Here is a 16,675-nt window from a genome sequence, read left to right as displayed (position 1 = left end):
ATATCTCAAAAACGTTGTGGACGGATCCGGATGAAATTTGGAGCACAGGTTGGGTGTGTGACAAGGACGAACTGATTAGATTTGGGTGAAGATCCGAATCCGGATCTGGATACGAGAATTATTTAATTTTTAAAGTGATTCTTCATCATTTAGAGATATGGCCAAAAACGATATAATACTGGAGAGCATGACATTTAAAAAAATGTATTGGGCCAAATATGTTCTCGTGGATCAAGCATTACGTGGCAGAGGTAAGCACTCTACTGAGTGCCCCCTCTAGTTTTGTGAGTGTTTGTTTGACTTCTGTACCCATGAACTATCTGATTGAATGGCTTGAAAATTGAGGTGTGTTCCATTAGCAATCAGTTTGCTATTGCGTGCGAGGCCAGCCATTCCTTCTCAACCCTATCATTGGTGTGCTTGCTGCTTGAGTGCTTCAAATCAAGCGAGCCACTTGGCGAGTGCTCTACAAGTTGATTGATACTGGAACATGTTGCATATAGTAATGACGCAAGGCTTGCTGCTCGTAAATGCCAACAGTTTAAATCACAGCTTTTATGCATTAACACCTGTCTCTGAACCCCTCCCACATCGACAAAATCAACGTCATTTCTGTTCACAATGACGTCACTGCCATTTTCCAAATATAACATTTCCTCTTTTTAAAAAAACAATTAGCCATCCACATCATCCTTCATCCATGTAGGCTGTTGCTTAGCCCTTTGAGGTCGCTGAACATCTTAAGGAGCTCTCGCAGGTCCAGGTGTGTCTGCGGGCCCATTGTCTATCGTAGTTGGCTGCTGCCAGGAAAGAAGAAGAGAAATGCTCTCCTGTCCTTGCCCAACTAGTGATATAGGTAAGGTCCTCAGGCGATTTGCATGCTATCGTGACCATTCGTGTCGACGATAGGTGGCTGCGCCGAACCTATTAACAATTTACAATGGTTCTACCCATGGAGCCTGTAGCTTGTTGCGACCACGCACCAAGTCCAGCTCCTTTAATGTCGGTGGTTTGGCTCTTTTGGACTTATCAAGCCTCAACTTCACACGCTTCTGCTGAGTCTCTACCTGCAAATGTGTAGCTAACAATGCAGGATTACCCTTGGCAAAGCTAAGGCGATCGAGTGGGTGTTGTAGCTCCATTCCCAGCATCAGTGATTCTGGGGATACCCCTGCAGTTGTGTGCTTGGAGACACGGAAGTGTCAGAGGGTTTGCAGGAGAGCTCCTTTAAACTGCCAGCCTTCGGTCAGGTAAGTACGGACGCTGTTCTTTAGCATCTGGTTGAGGTGCTCCACACCTCTGTTAGCTTGAGGATGGTATACAGCTGTTCTGATGTGTTGGATAGCTCTCTCTGCCAGGTAATTTGTAAAGTCAGAGGAAATTAATTGGGGCCCGTTGTCTGTGGTTATGATATCCAGGAGACCCCACCAGGTAAACAACGAATAAAGCATTTGAATAACCGATTGAGTGGTGACTGACCCCAACAGCAGAAATTCAGACCACTTTGAATAGAGATCATACACCACGAGTAGGAAATGGGCATGGGTTGTTCCACCATGTAGTTCTCCATCGAGGTCCACCTGGAGATGTTTCCAAGGTGTGGATGGCCACTGCACAGGGGACACAGGGGCAGTAGTTGGTGGAGAGGATTTGCCACTGAGGAGACATGCAGTGCAATCTTTGACCATCAGTTTGATGTTGTGATCGATGGTGGGCCACCAGACAATGTCCCTGCAGTGCTGTTAAGCTTTCATGACTCCAAGGTTTCCCCTCATGTGTTATTTGCAAGACCTGCACGATAAGAGCCCGCAGAATCAGGGCATAGTGACCCCTGGCAATACAGACATCCTCCCAGCAGGATAATTCTGCCCTCACCCTGTAGTAGAGTAACAGCTCCGCATTCACATTGGATGGCCACCTCCCTCTAACGTCGGTCTGGAGCATGGTGAACAGAGCGTTGTCCTGGGACTCTTTACAAAGAAGTTCCATGGAAACAACAGCAGACAGGGATGCTGAAGCAGTTGCACTAGATCAAGTTCAGTGTCTGTCACTGCTGGGCCATTGATGGTGGAACAACCGCTCTTGACATAAGGTCTGCAACTGTGTTCTGGTGGCCCGGCATGAATTCGAAAGTGAAATTTACCTGGTTTAAGTGGTTTGTCCACTTAAGCAGCCCTCGTGGTTTATTTCCTGAGCCGCTCATGATCAAAAGTGCTGTGAGAACTTTGCGGTCAGTTCGCATTGTGAAGGCTCGACCATAGGTCGAGATGCCAGTGCTTGCATGGTCAAATACATGTCAACATTTCCCTCTCACCCACTGAGTACTTTTTTTCAGCCGGAGTGTGGGAACGGGAAGCAAATTCTACTGGTTTGTCAATACCACCATGAAGCTGTGACAGTACAGCACCCAGTGCAACCACGGAGGCATCGCAGGTAACCATGAGGGATGCTATGAGACTAAAGTGCGCTCGTGTGGGGGTAGAAGTGAGCTAATGCTTAATCTTCTGTACAGTGTGACTACAAATCGTGGTCCACTCCGAAGGTACATCCTTTTTGAGGAGGTGGTGGAGTGGGGCTGTAGTAGAGCTGTAGTGGAGGAAAACTATGGGAGAAAGCAGAGGTAATATGTGGCCATGCCCAAGAAGGATGCCAGTTGGGATACTGACTGTGGTTCAAGAAGGGTATGGATGGCATAAACATGCGATAAGATAGTGATGCCTTGCCCTGAGAGCTTGTACCCCACAAACATCATCTCTGGAATCTTGAGGAGGCATTTCGCAGCATTTCGCGTGATGTGACGGGCAGAGAGCTGGCATAAAACTTCTTGTAGATGGCATCATGTTGAGGCTTGGTCGTGCCATGCATCGCAATATCATCGAAATAGCTTGACACCCAAGGTATACCAGCTCGGACACATGATTTTCTGAAAGCAGCTGGGGTGGAGCTGAGGCTGAAAGGCATGCGCTTGCCAAGGAAAACCCCCATGCATGTGACAAAGGCTCTGAGGTCTCAGCCGACTGTTGCTGGGGGCTATTGAAAGTAACCTTGCTTTCAATCCAGTTTGCTGGAAACGGTGGAGCCATGGAAATGTGTGATGAATTCTTCTGCGGTGGACAGGAGTTATGTATCTGGAATGATGGACTTGCTGATTGCATGGAGGTCCACACACAGTCACAGTTCCCTCGATTTCTTTCCGTGCAACGACCAGGTTCGAAATCCAAGGGGATGCGCTGTAGTTCGGCAGTGGCCTGGTCCCCGAGGGACAGAGGCGCCCTGCGCAGGGGTTAAATGACCAGTGCCGCAGCAGAGTTGTGTACACCCTTGATGGCAAGCAAGGGATGGATGAGCCTAGCATGGTAATTTTGGTGTTGCCATAACCTGACAGGGTTACTGAAGTCTGTTTCAGGGGAATGTATGAACATTTTTGTCTTAAGTTGCCTTATTTAGAAGCGAGACTTTGGCACCTGTATCAAGCAGAAGCAGAATCAAAATGTCATTCATCTTTCATCCACAGGTTTTGAATGAAGTGACTGGCTGGGTCACTGAGTGATTTGCTTCTGGTGACGAAGTTGCTGTTCCAGATGCAGTAGCAAGTGGGGGCGGGTGCTGAGCGGCACCACCGGGCAAAGTGGAACAGTTTTTGGCAATTCCTACTGTGCTAGCCATTTTCAGGGCACCCTGGAAGCCGGGCTGCATGTCTTAGTGTTCCACAGTTTAAAAAACAAGATAGAGCATAGACAGAGCAACTATAGGTTGACAACCATTGTGTCTAATGGCATCTGCATTGAGAATCATTGTAAGGGAATTCATTAGTATTTCAAATCTTTAACCTCTAGGATAATTAAGTTTGTAACATTAAGAAAGAAGCTTTTGTCAATTTAAAACAGAAAACAGAAGTCAGAATAATAAATAGTTTAGGGAAGGTGTGCTCTTCACAAGTGTATTCCAAGACCGGGGTTGAATCCAGAGATTGTATCGACAATAAAACAGGTGCATTTTGCATTCCAAGATATCCTTTCGAAACCATGTTAAGCCGGCCATGTTGGCTGTTTGCAATTTTTTGCAGAAGTTATAAGATGCCGGTATCTTTCCAGGAAGAGCGCGCGTTCATGCTTGGTACCCTGGGTAATTGTTTTTGGCTGCAAGTTGAGTGATGTTCATCTTGTCTGTTCTGTAGATACTCTCAGTTACCGGTTGGACTGACAGCCTGTAATTCAGGGGTATCATATTCACCTATGACCTTTCCTGCCTCAGTTCGATTCCCTTACTGATTAAGAACAGTCATTCCCAGGCCGAGTATCCTGCCCTTTGGAGGGGAGGTTAAGCGGGCTTGTCCATCTTCCACCATTCACTTGTGGAGGTAAATGGGCCCAAGTTTCTTTTTTTGCATACAAAGTCGAGCTTGAGAGCTCGTGGATGAGCTTGAGGGAGAGAGTCGGCCTTTGCACCCTGATACCGTGGGCGAATTCCAAAATTATTGATGGAATCTCCAGCTGCACTGCTTCGGCAGCACGGTCACACCTCAGCAGTGACGCGGCCTCAGTTACGATGCAACCAAAAAGACCAAATTCACGAATTAATCCTGTAAAAAATACATTTGATAGCTATCAGCTCTGTAAATCCCAGCACTCCAACTTTGAAAGTGGCTGAAATGTAAGATCACCTGAATAATGTGGCCACTTTTACTTGGTGGAACCTGCTTCGCCAGAATACACAAGGTTAATTGTGCATATTTGATCTCAACGTTCTCCCACACACACTTATGACCCTTGTCACAATATTGTTTTTTCATGTAGACAGCTTGGGATTTGTATGAATGACCCTGTGTCGCAAGTGGTCTCCGTTATAGTCCATTTCCATATACAAACACAGGCAAGTGGCCTACTCAAGTGTTCTTCAACTACTACCACGCCTCAAAATTAACCCCAGGTCTTGCATTTGAACCACATGGCAATTTTAAGCCTCAGTGGTTCCACAGAGTAATCTTGAGAGCAATGGAGATGAGCAATACAAGGTTGACCAAAGACCTTAGGCCTCGGGAATCGCCCGTTCTCCTTGTGCAGTGAGGGCATACTCCAACTGCTGTATCACCCCATTCTCTTCCCTCCTCCGAGGCTTCCTGCAGGGAGAGATTTAAAGTCGTTGTGACACAACTAATCATCTTCAGGATTACAGTTCACTATAAACTTGGTCAATCATTAAAGTATATGTTTTATTTTCACTTTTAATTGCGAAGTAAAAAGAAGAACTTTTTCTAATTTTGCAATTTTAAGAGTTCACCTGACAATGTTGGCTGTTCACTATAAAATGGGTACATGAGAGGATGGGGGAGAAATATTCCCTCCCAGTACAAGCTCATCTGTCTGGGTTGATGGACTCTTCAATATTCTGTATATCCGCATCAGAGGACTCTCGAGCTGATTTCAAATGAAAAATGAAGAGTCCCAAGTGGGACAGATGCTTGTCTCCCGATGGGAGGTCGTGGTCGTGCTGCATTAGGTGATAAAGTTGATTTTCAGTTTGATTAGATGGAAAATTAGGGACCATGGGGGCTGAAAGGCCTGATAACATGATTGTAGTCGCACAGTGAAAACTATGTAGGACGAGCGGGTCTTGAATTGATGAAAAACGTTCCAATAGCTTTCTTCCAGTGAAAGGACCCTTAAACCCTTTTGGATGCTCAAGGAGTTTAAAGGGTCTAAGAAGTCTAAAGGGTGTAAGGGTCCAAAGAGGTCTAAAGTGTTAAAAGGGTCTTTAAAAGATTAAAAGGGTCATGAAAGGATTAAAAAAGTCTTTATGGGGTCAAAAGGGTCTATAAGGGGTTTAAACAGTCAGAATGGGTCTAAATGTCTCAAGTGTTTATGAGATCTATGAGGTCGAAAGGGTACATTCCAATAGTAGTTTCCAGTAAGAGCAAGCGTTTGTATATTCTAATAGTAGCTAGCATCTAAATGGTCGAAAGGACCTAAAAGGTGTAAAGGTCTAAAGGGGTCTAAAGTGTTGAAAGTGTCTTGAAGGGGTCAATTGAGTCTCAATGTCAAAAGGGTCTATAAAGGTTTAAAGGTTCATAAGGGGTCTAAAGGTCTGTGGGGTCTAAGGGGTTTAAATGTTGAAAGGCCACATCCCAAAAGTAGTGAGGGTCTAATGGGTCTTAAAAAGTCTAAGAAGGGTCTTAAAAGGTCGAAAGTTTTAAAGGGTCTAAAGGGTATGTTCCAAAAGTAGTTAGGGTTTAAAGGGGTCGAAAGTGTGAAAAGACCAAAAGGGTCTTCAGGTATAAGGGGTCTTTAAGGGTTTAAACGGTAATAAAGGGTATTTAAGGGTCTAAAGAGTAATAAGGGGTCTTTAAGGGTTTAAAGAGTCATAACAGAACTAAAGGCCTATAGGGTCTCAGAGATCTAAAGGTCAAAAGAGTGCATTTCAAAAGCAGTTAGGGTTGAAAAGGATCTGAAGTTGTATAAAGGAGGGAAATGTCAAAAGGGTTTTAAAACGTCGAATAAAGGTCTTTAAAAGGTCTAAGGGGTTTAAAGGGCCTAAGCAGTCACACAGGACATGTGGAGGGTTGAAAGTATTGAAGCGGTCTTAATGCTCTTAAGGGTTCCATCAGGTTTTAGGGGGTCGAAAAGGTGTAAAGTGTCGAAAGGATCCGAAAAGGACTAAAAGCGTAAAAGGGACTTAAAAAAAGACTGAAAGGACTGTCCCCTCTATTTTTTTTACAATTTTTCTTGTATAATGTTTAAACTCTTTTCCACCAATACCATCACATTACGTCATATAACCCATCAGTCTTGGTCGTCGAAATCGTGAAAGCATAATTTCACAGATTGGATGGCGAGGCCTGATGTTCGAGCCATGTTCGGCCAGGAATTTGAAATTTCGGCACGGTGCTGACACACAATGGCCTACTCTTCTCGAGGGATGACGTGGGATCCTTAACGTCCGGCAGCGAGTGCGAGCATATGGGACAGCCCATGTAAGCCCTGCCTGCGAAGCGCCAACATGGCAGTTTGTAGTCGGCCCGGGATTCAAACCCAAACTAGACAATTCAAAGGCAAGTTTGCTACCACCTCTGTGACGTCAATTGTCAGCTTAATTTTTTTACAATAACATCGGAAGTTGAAATAATTTAGTAACAAGCTCAAAACAGCCTTTTTTTAAGAGGATTATTCGTGGAAATGTTGGATTTATAGCAGGGCATCTGTATTTCAAACATTATGACCTCCACCACCGAAGGTGGATGGAGGTTGTGTTTTCACCCGTCTGTCTGTCTGTCTGTCTGTGAGCATGATATCTCAAATAGTTATGGACGGATTCGGATTAACTTTGGTGGGCAAGTTGTGTGTGTCATAAGGAAGAATTGATTCGATTTTAGTGAAGATCCGAATCCGGATCCGGCCTATCGGTAGGATAGAAAACGTTCAACTGTTCAGCTTGGCTGAGGCATCATGCGCTCTTCCTGGTATCATTCTCGGTCAATGTTTGTGACGTCACAGAGCTACTTCTTTATCATCAGTCATGAGTGTGGCCTTTAAGGATCGCTTTGCTTCGCTCAAGGCAGCGCAAGACCGTAGTGCAGTCGCACTCAAGCTTTGCCAAGAGCCTGAGTGTGCTTCCTATCTCTGCCAAGGTGGGTGAGGGGTTGAGGTGGGGGAGGTGGGGCATGCCATATGAGGTTGCATTGGATGATAAAAGCCTTTCACCGTGACAGTCCAAACATCTCACCTTGCATGCTGTGCTATTTTTTATCTGTCCTGCCTTTGATTTTGACAATGACGCACTTCCATTCGGACTTTGGTGCAGCAGAGCTGAGTCATAAGCTTGCAAGAGGATCCAGATCGGCAGGAGCTCCATCAGCTCCAGTGGGGGGGCTCCATCAAAACAAGAATGTCCCAGATACAAGTCAACAGCTTCATGGCCACAGAGGTGTCAGATTTGATGACCGGTTGTGGGATCAAAACCCAAGCCTTGTGGTCTGGATTGAACGAAACCTCAGGGAGGTCACTGCACTTTGCACATCAGAAACAGCGATCAGTACATCTATAGAAGGAGCCATAATTTTCTTCCGCAAGGGAAGGGAGGAGGGTCTCCGGGTCTGTAGGGCTGGTAGAGAGTGGTGGTTGTGAACATACGAATTACGGTGGTTATTATTTAATACTTATTCGTATTTTTCTAGAGTTTTGTTTTTATTATTTACTTGTTTTCAGAGACCTCAGTCAGGCTCCTGGTAATGATTCGAAGCTGTCTGGTTTCATTTCAATTCAATGTCGGTTCTGTTATTTGCGGAATTGTCAAGGAAAGTATCGTTGAAATCCTTCTACTTTCGGTATATTAATTGTTTGGTCTGACAAGGTGGTGCAGAGGTAGTGCACATGCTTTTGAGCTGTTTAGTCTGGGTTCGATTAACGACAAGACAATCAAATGGTAAGAGAGCGTTGCATCTCCAAGTGGGCCAACCCACAAATAAATGTTAAGCCGGATGTCCCGCCTGCTGGCATGAGTTGGTGGACGTCAACGATTCTTCTTTCACCAAATCTTCAAAGAAATTCCTGACCAAATTACCTCCAGCCAAACATCAAGCCTAGCTAGCCAGTTCGTGAAAGACTTTGGTGGAAATCTTTCCCCATACAGCAGACCCCATGAAAAGGTGAGAATAATTATTTATTGGGCTCAAGATTATTTAACTATATTATCCTTATTTTCGTGCTTCCTGCTCATGTATTTGAGTCATTGGTCCAAAATGCCTGTTTGTATATCCACAGCCTATAACACTGGACAATCTGTCAAGTTGATTCTTACCTCCACCACCGAATTTGGATGGAGGTGATGTATTCACCCCTGTTTGTCTGTCGGTGAGCAAGATATCAAAAAAAAAGTTGTGGACGGATTCCGCCGAAACTTGGTGGATAAGTTGGGTTTGCGACAAGGAAGAATTTATTAGATTTTGGAGAACATCCAGATCCAGATACAAGAATTAAAAAAAAAATTACACCGATTCTTCACCATTGAGAGATAGGGCCAAAACGATATATTGGGTATTTCAAAAAGTTGTGGACAGATTATGACAAAACTTGGTGGATAAGTTGGGTTTACGACAAGGAAGGATTGATTAAATTTTGGAGAACATCTGGATCCAGATCCAGATACAATAATTTTTTAAAGAGCAGGTTTTGGGTCGCTGATGACCGCGTGATTCGAAGGTTGTAAGCACATTAATAATCGTTGGGCAATTATTTTCTTACATTTGAAACTCAAAATATGCTAAAATTAACTTAAGTCAAAACTTTTGTTAGTGATCGAAAAACAGTCCGGAAGTTACCGAAGATGCTATGATGTCACGTTCTCCGAAAACTTCGTGAACATTTGGAAACAGCGTGTAAACAATGGTGAGATGCGAATCAGAGAGCAATTTCAGCGGCGATGAAATTGAGTATTTTCATTCCGATATTGATGAGGACGAGTCGGAGGATGATGGGAATTTATATTACAAGTGCATGCCCATAGATGCGTGGCCGTACGTGCAAACCCTCCCCCCCCCCCCGCAAAAAAACTCAAACCGAATGCCAGAAACAACCACACAAGCCGTTCCTTCGCTTTCACGTGGCCGTACATGCGTGGCTGTACGTGCAAAAAAAAAAATATAAATTCTTTAAAACCGCTTGCCAGAAACAACCACACAGGCCGTTCCTTCGCTCTCGCGTGCCCATATGTGCCTGACCGTACATGCAAAAAAAAACAACTTTCAAACAAACTCACAGGCCATTCCTTCGCTCTCATAAACGATGACTGGATTGGGGCATTGTGTTTATCTATAAATGCGGATAAGAAATCGAGAAATTATTAGAATACAGTAAGTCATCACTATCCAAAAGTAGTGCGTGCTCGTACGGAATGTTCACATCATTCCACGAATTATCGCTTGCATTGAAGTAACAACTGCTGTGATACTTAGACACAGAGTTAATTAAAATCAAGTTTACCTCCCTGTCTTTGCTTGCCATGACATTCGCTGCCATTTACTATTGGCACTCCTACCCCACGGTAACTAAGGCACCGATCGATCCCCATCGTAACCAGCACGGCACGTGACATCGTCGGCCGGCCGTGCACCGGCCTACACAGCCACACCCACGCAGCAATGTGTCCTGTGATTGGTAACTAAATGGTGCATCGGCCACGCCTATGCAGCACGTGTCCTGTCATTGGTTGGTAAATAAATGTCCATAACTTGGGAATCACTTGTCCGATTAATATCAAATCTTGAAAAGGCACATCCTCAGGTCCCCAGCAATATAGCTGGCAAGTTTCAATTACATCGGACCAGTGGTTGTCGGGAAACAGCGGTCACACACACACACACACACACACACACACACACACACACACACACACAGATTGCTGGAATTATAGATCGATGAAATGAGGTCGATGAGATGACAAATGAAGGGGTTGAATGCAGACTGCAGAGCAATGAGTAAGGAAACCCGTCGTTGTGAATCGTTTTTACCACCAAATTGAGATGTATTTCGTTGGCAAGCATGTTGAGTGGAGCTGAATTCCTGAACACTTCCAAAGGCCACAGCGTTTTGACAATTGGAAACAAAAAAAGTTGTGCACTTTTTTTGATAAATTATTTTTGGAACAATTTTTCTTCAATAAATAAATAATAATAAAAATCGTCTCCATGTACATTGTACACAGCTTTATCTCGTTAGCACCTCTTCATAAACAACATCGCTGAGGAAACGGCGCTTCTTCTTTGTTTCCTCGTCCAGGGCAAGAATACGGAGGCTTTTAATGGCCAATTATTCAATTAGCGCCAACGTATTTTGCCTTTTCACAAGGAAAAACATGAAGAGGAGAGGGAGAGGGAGAGGGAGAGGGAGAGGGAGAGGGAGAGGGAGAGGGAAAACCCGGAATGGCGAACGCGGCTGAGTTTCTCTTCACCATCGACCACGGCTACGCAGCAACGCTTCCTGTCATTGGTTGATATTAAATGGCCGCAGCAACGGTTCCTGTCATTGGTTGGTAAATAAATGGCCATAACTTTGGAAGCACTTGTCCGATTAATATCAAACCTTGAAAAGGCATTTCCTCAGGTCTCCAGCAATATATCTGGCAAGTTTCAATTAGATCGGACCAGCGGTTATCGAGAAACAGCGGTCACAGACACACACACAGACACGCACACAGAGATTGCTGGAATTATAGATAGATTAGTGCATGCCCGTAGGTGCGTGCCCGTACATGCGTGGCCGTACGTGCAAACAAAAAAAAAAAACCTTCAAACCACGTGCCAGAAACAACAACCACACAAGCCGTTCCATCACTCTCGCGTGTCCGTACGTGCGTGGCCGTATGTGCAAAAAAACTTTCAAACAACCAGACAGGCCGTTCCTTCGCTGTCGTAAACGACGACTGGATTGGGGCATTGTGTTTAAGAAAATCGAGAAAGAAAGAATACAGTCAGTCAATAAATCAAGAAAAAAAAATCGAGAAAGAATACAGTAATCGTCACTGACTGGATTGGGGCATTGTGTTTAAGAAAATCGAGAAAGTACAGAAATCGAGAAAGAATACAGTAAGTCGAAAAATCGAGAAAGAAACTAGTCACCATCCGGAAGTTCGCATATCGCAGTTATGATTATTCGCAATTTAGTTTTAATGGCCAATTATTCAATTAGCGCCAACGTATTTTGCCTTTTCGTCAGGAAAAACACGGAGAGGAGAGGAGAGGGGAGGAGAGGGGAAGGGAAGGGAGGGGAGGGGAGGGAGGGTTGGAGGGGAGAGGAGGGGAGAAAACCCGTAATGGCGAACGCGGCTGGGTTTCTCTTCACCATCGACCACGGCTACGCAGCAATGCTTCCTGTCATTGGTTGATATAAAATGGCCGCAGCAACGGTTCTTTTTTTTTTTTTTTGGTTGAGGATTTAATGGCGCTGTCAGAGCCAGGAGGCTCTATCCATGCCATGCACCAGAATCTGATCAAAACCGCCTACAGCCAGAGCACTTCAAAGGCAGATACATTTTAAATAGGTCTCCCACATTCCTTCAGGAATTTTAATACCGCCTTACAGAGTTGAGGGTGCTTCCAGTTCATCCGCTGCAGCATCACCTGCAGGTCCAACACCCTTATCCCCATAACTCTTATACACCGTATGAGACGCTGCCTCGATTCCCCATAGAGAGGGCAATTTAGAAATAAGTAGTTCAAATCTTCACGTTTTCTGCACACATCACAGAACCCCGTTGGGTGACATCCAATTCTATGGAGGTATGCATTTAAGCGACAGTGCCCGAGTCTTATTCTACAAAGCACTACCTGGTCCCTCCGGGAGAGCCTGGGGAGCTTAACAAGCGGAACCACCTCCGACTGCACCTTGTGAAAAAATCTCCCCTTTGTGCAGGAGTCCCACTGACATTGCCATTTTCCCACAATACGGTCCTTGACCAGACTAATGATTTCTGAAGGTCCCAAGGGGATTTGGGTGACATTGTCCATTCTGAGGGCCTGTTTTGCCGCAAGGTCACTGGCCTCCTTCCCCCTGATGCCCACATGAGCAGGGATCCAGGACAAATCCACCACCAGACCCCTCCAGTTCATGATGTTATACAAATGCCAAGGTTCGAAGACCAAGTCATACCTGCAGCCACCCTGTAAGGATTCCAGCGCCTTTAATGCCGAAAGTGAGTCCGAGAAGATAACTGCACTAAGAGGACTGAACTCGATTATCCATTCCATAGCGAGGACGATTGCAAATAGTTCCGTCGAGAAAACTGAAAGATGATCGGTTAACCGAAAAGCCCTGGCCACATGGACATCAGGGATACATATAGCCACTGCTGTCCTTCCTAGAGAGGGTTCTTTGGATCCATCCGCATATATATGCAAAGATTGACTCCAACTTGTATTTATAAACTCGATAGCCAGGTTGCGCTTTACCACAGGATGAACTGAATCCATTTTTCCCCAGAGATCCATGCGGAGACTTAGGGGTTCAAGTGTCCAGGGGAGCCAAATGGGGACTTCATGTTGGGGGCTGACTGGAAGGGAGTCCAGCTTCATTTCCTTGGCTAACTTGATACAGGCCAGGCCAAGAGGCAAGGAAGCAGAGTTGTTGTCTAACTTCAGGTATTCCCAACAATTTTCAAATAAGGATTTGCCAGGATGGCTGTCCCCAGAAGAAATGGATCTAGCCCAATATATCATTCTCAGCATCTCCCAGTGAAGGGACAAGGGCATCTCACCTATTTTCACCAGAAGGGCAGACACTGGAGTGCTAGTAAAAGCACCTAAACATACACGAAGGGCTTTTGACTGGACAGTCTCAAGTTTTTTTCAGTTGCTCTTGGCCATATCACCGAAAGCCAGGCATCCGTAATCCAGGTGGGAACGAATTTTAGCTTTGTATATCATGAGAAGACTGTCACGATGTGCTCCCCACTCTGTTCCAGAGAGACAACATAATAAATTTATGCCTTTGGCACATTTACCTATCAGCTCCTTCACCTGCGGGGTCCAGGATAGTCCCTTATCGAAGGTGACTCCTAAGAAAGACACCACTCGAGATGGATGGATGCAAGTGCCATTAATTACCATTGCTATATCATCCGTTTTCTTCTTACAGGAAAATATGATAAACTTGGACTTGTCAGCTGATAGTTTAAAACCCCAGTCTTCGGCCCATTTCTCCACGAGCCGGATATCGCCCTGGAGTTTTTTACTCGAAGTAGCAAGATTTTTACACCAAACCCACATAGCAATGTCGTCAGCAAACAGGAACTTGCTATGGAGCTTGTGGATGGAGGCAACATCATTTATCATAATACTAAAGAGTGTTGGGCTTAAGCAGCTTCCCTGGGGAATGCCCTTTTCAGAATGAAACGAAGAGGAGAGGCTCAGGCCAACCCTCACCTGAAATGTTCTATTCGATAAAAAGTCACCAATCCAATTGTGCATTCTGCCATTGACCCTGAGATTACTCAGTTTATAAAGGAGGCCATTTTTCCAGACTGAATCGTATGCCTTTTGGATATCGAGGAACACTCAGAAGAGACTCCTGATTACCTAGGGATTTCCTTGCATCATTTGCCAGCACGGAAATGTGATCCATAACGGACCGTCCCTTTCGAAAACCGCTCTGGCCTTTATACAATAGGTTGTTCTTTTCCAAAAAGAAGACCAATCAGTTATTCACCATTTTCTCCATTAATTTGCAAACAACTGAGATAAGGGAGATCGGGCGACATGAAGATGGGACAGTGCCATCTTTCCCCTCTTTCAGGATAGGAATTACAATAGCGTGTTTCCAATCAGAGGGAAGCTTCCCTAAAGACCAAATCCTATTGAAGAAACTCAGGAACACTCTCAACACCCGATCATCCAAGTCTCTGAACATAAGGAACGATAACCGATCCGGGCCTGGGGCGCTATTCTTAACCGAACGAATCACCTGCTTCAGTTCCCAAATATTGATGTCAAGATTGAGTGAAGGGTTTGAAGGCAGAACTGTATTGGTGATCACCCTGGTTTGACTTACAACTTGGGGAAAACGAGCCTCTAAAACGTCATCCTTTATGATATTCTCACTACTAGAAAATGATTTGCCCACGGCTTCCGCCTTGTCTGCATTAGAACACAGGGCTATGTTCTGGGAAATGATCACTGGAAAAGATCTCCCTCCTGACTTAACTCCCTGTATACTTTTGACTCTTCCCCATATAGTTTTGAGAGGGGTATCCGGATTAACTGATGAACAAAATGATTTCCAAGAGGTGGACTTGGCCCGTTTTATAGTTCTTTGGGCTATCGCCCTTTTCCTCTTATACTCTATAACGTCCTCCAACCTGAGGGTTTTCCTAAGTCTCTTTAGAGCCACCCATCTTCCCTGGATTGCCAATTTGCAATCCTCATTCCACCAGGGGACCTTAATTTTCCTACCCCCTGAAGGAATTGAGGTTGGGATTGTTTCCCAAGCAATGTTATACATAATTTGAACAATATTCTTATTCATGCTATCTATGTTGTGAACACCAATCTCTTCCTTCACTTCCCTGACACATCGATCTGAAAACTGATCCCAATTCGCCTTAGAAAAGTTCCAAGAAGCCGGACCGAGTGAGTCCACAGAACCCCTTTCACATTGGAGATTTGTGATCACAGGAAAGTGATCACTCCCTCAGTTGTCATCATAAACTTCCCAATCGCATCTCGCAGCTTCTATTGAAGAAATAAGAGTGAGATCCAGAGGGGACATCTTCCCTGTGGATGGATTTATACATGTTCCCTGTCCGTCATTTAATATCACCATATCAAATTCATCGATCAAATCCTCAATAATATCGCCGTTCCTATCAGTGTCTTTGGAGCCCCAGAGAATATTATGGCTGTTGAAATCGCCACAGACAAGTACCACCCCCTCACACCTTCTAAAAACCTCCTGAAGACTCTTGTGCATCAATGGTTGGCAAGGATTATAGAAGTTTATAATTGTAATCCTCCCCCTTGAGCCATGGACCTTGATAAGAATACACTCCAGCTCCGTAATGTCTTCCGTTTCCGTGAAGGGAACACCAAATTTCACCATAATGCCACACCCACCCCCTTTACCTCGAGCTCTATCCCTACGAATAAGGGTATACCCCGGCATATGGAATCGGTTATGCTCCTTGAGCCATGTTTCCTAAAAAACAAATAATATCCGGTTTAGTTCACAACTCAGTGACGTATTTTTTAAATTCGGACCCGTGCGCCACGAGACTTTTAGCATTCCATTGGATTATTAACATAAATTACATTGGGTCCTGAGACTGTTTGGCATCAGGACTGGTTTCTCTCTCTTTTTATTGCCCGTCTTGTTAAATATCTTATTAATATCCTTGGTAGAAATACTATCCCGACCCAGATGTTTGCAGGCTGCTGAAGCAATAATGCTAATCTTCTCCGATCTCCTTTGTACAACAGCTGTGCAATTTACCACCTCAGTAATAAATCCAATGAACCCCAATTTAGAAATGTTCAAAACCACCATGGCACTTGAATCCTCAGTTTGGCAATCCTGATCTATTGTCTCCGTCTGGCAACCCACCGAAACTGTTTGTATCTTAACCGGAGCTGGAGTTTTAGTAATCCTATTCATTTCTTTGATTGGCAACACAACTTTGGGGACCTTGAGCACCGCCTCCGCATACGATAACTTCCCAGTGGTTTTCACTTGCTGAATCTGGGCCGCTCTTTGAAATTCCTGACAGCCTCTGTAGGTTGCATTGTGCTCCCCACCGCAATTGGCACAGCACATCTTAACGCACGTACAACTCTCATACTCATGATCCCCATTACACTTGCTGCAACGCCGTTTACCCCGACAGGATGTTGCAGTATGACCGAATCTTTGGCATTTGTAACATCTTAAAGGGGGAGGGATATACTCCCGAACAGGAAAGGCTTGGTAGCCCAGGAACACTTTAGGGGGAAAGACCGGGATGGAGAAGGACAACACCACACATGTGGTATCGACCTTCACCTGCGGAGTCACACCATCCCTCACCGACGTAAGACGACGGGCTTCACCTACTCCCATGCCAGCCAAATGCCTCTTGTTAACCTCCATATCAATGTCCAGGTCAATCCCGTAAATTACTTCCCGGCATTCCCTTAAAGACCTGGGGATGTGAGCAGATA

General features: G+C 44.9%; 1 protein-coding gene across 1 annotated transcript in view; it reads right to left on the bottom strand.

Annotated features, from left to right (window-relative positions):
• Nucleotides 1–527: 527 nt before the first annotated feature.
• LOC147011706 (uncharacterized) overlaps nt 528–16,675 on the bottom strand; it is a 49,840-nt gene continuing 33,692 nt past the window's right edge. Inside the window, exon 5 of the mRNA XM_085856921.1 lies at nt 528–5,119. Coding sequence (XP_085713047.1) covers nt 5,029–5,119 — 91 coding nt within the window. The 3' untranslated portion in view covers nt 528–5,028. The remainder of the gene's footprint in view (nt 5,120–16,675) is intronic.

Source organism: Eptatretus burgeri, chromosome 15, assembly GCF_056783735.1.
Source record: "Eptatretus burgeri isolate ZD-2024b chromosome 15, Ebu_testis_v1, whole genome shotgun sequence".
Taxonomy (NCBI): domain Eukaryota; kingdom Metazoa; phylum Chordata; class Myxini; order Myxiniformes; family Myxinidae; genus Eptatretus; species Eptatretus burgeri.
This window is presented reverse-complemented; position numbering and strand designations above follow the sequence as displayed.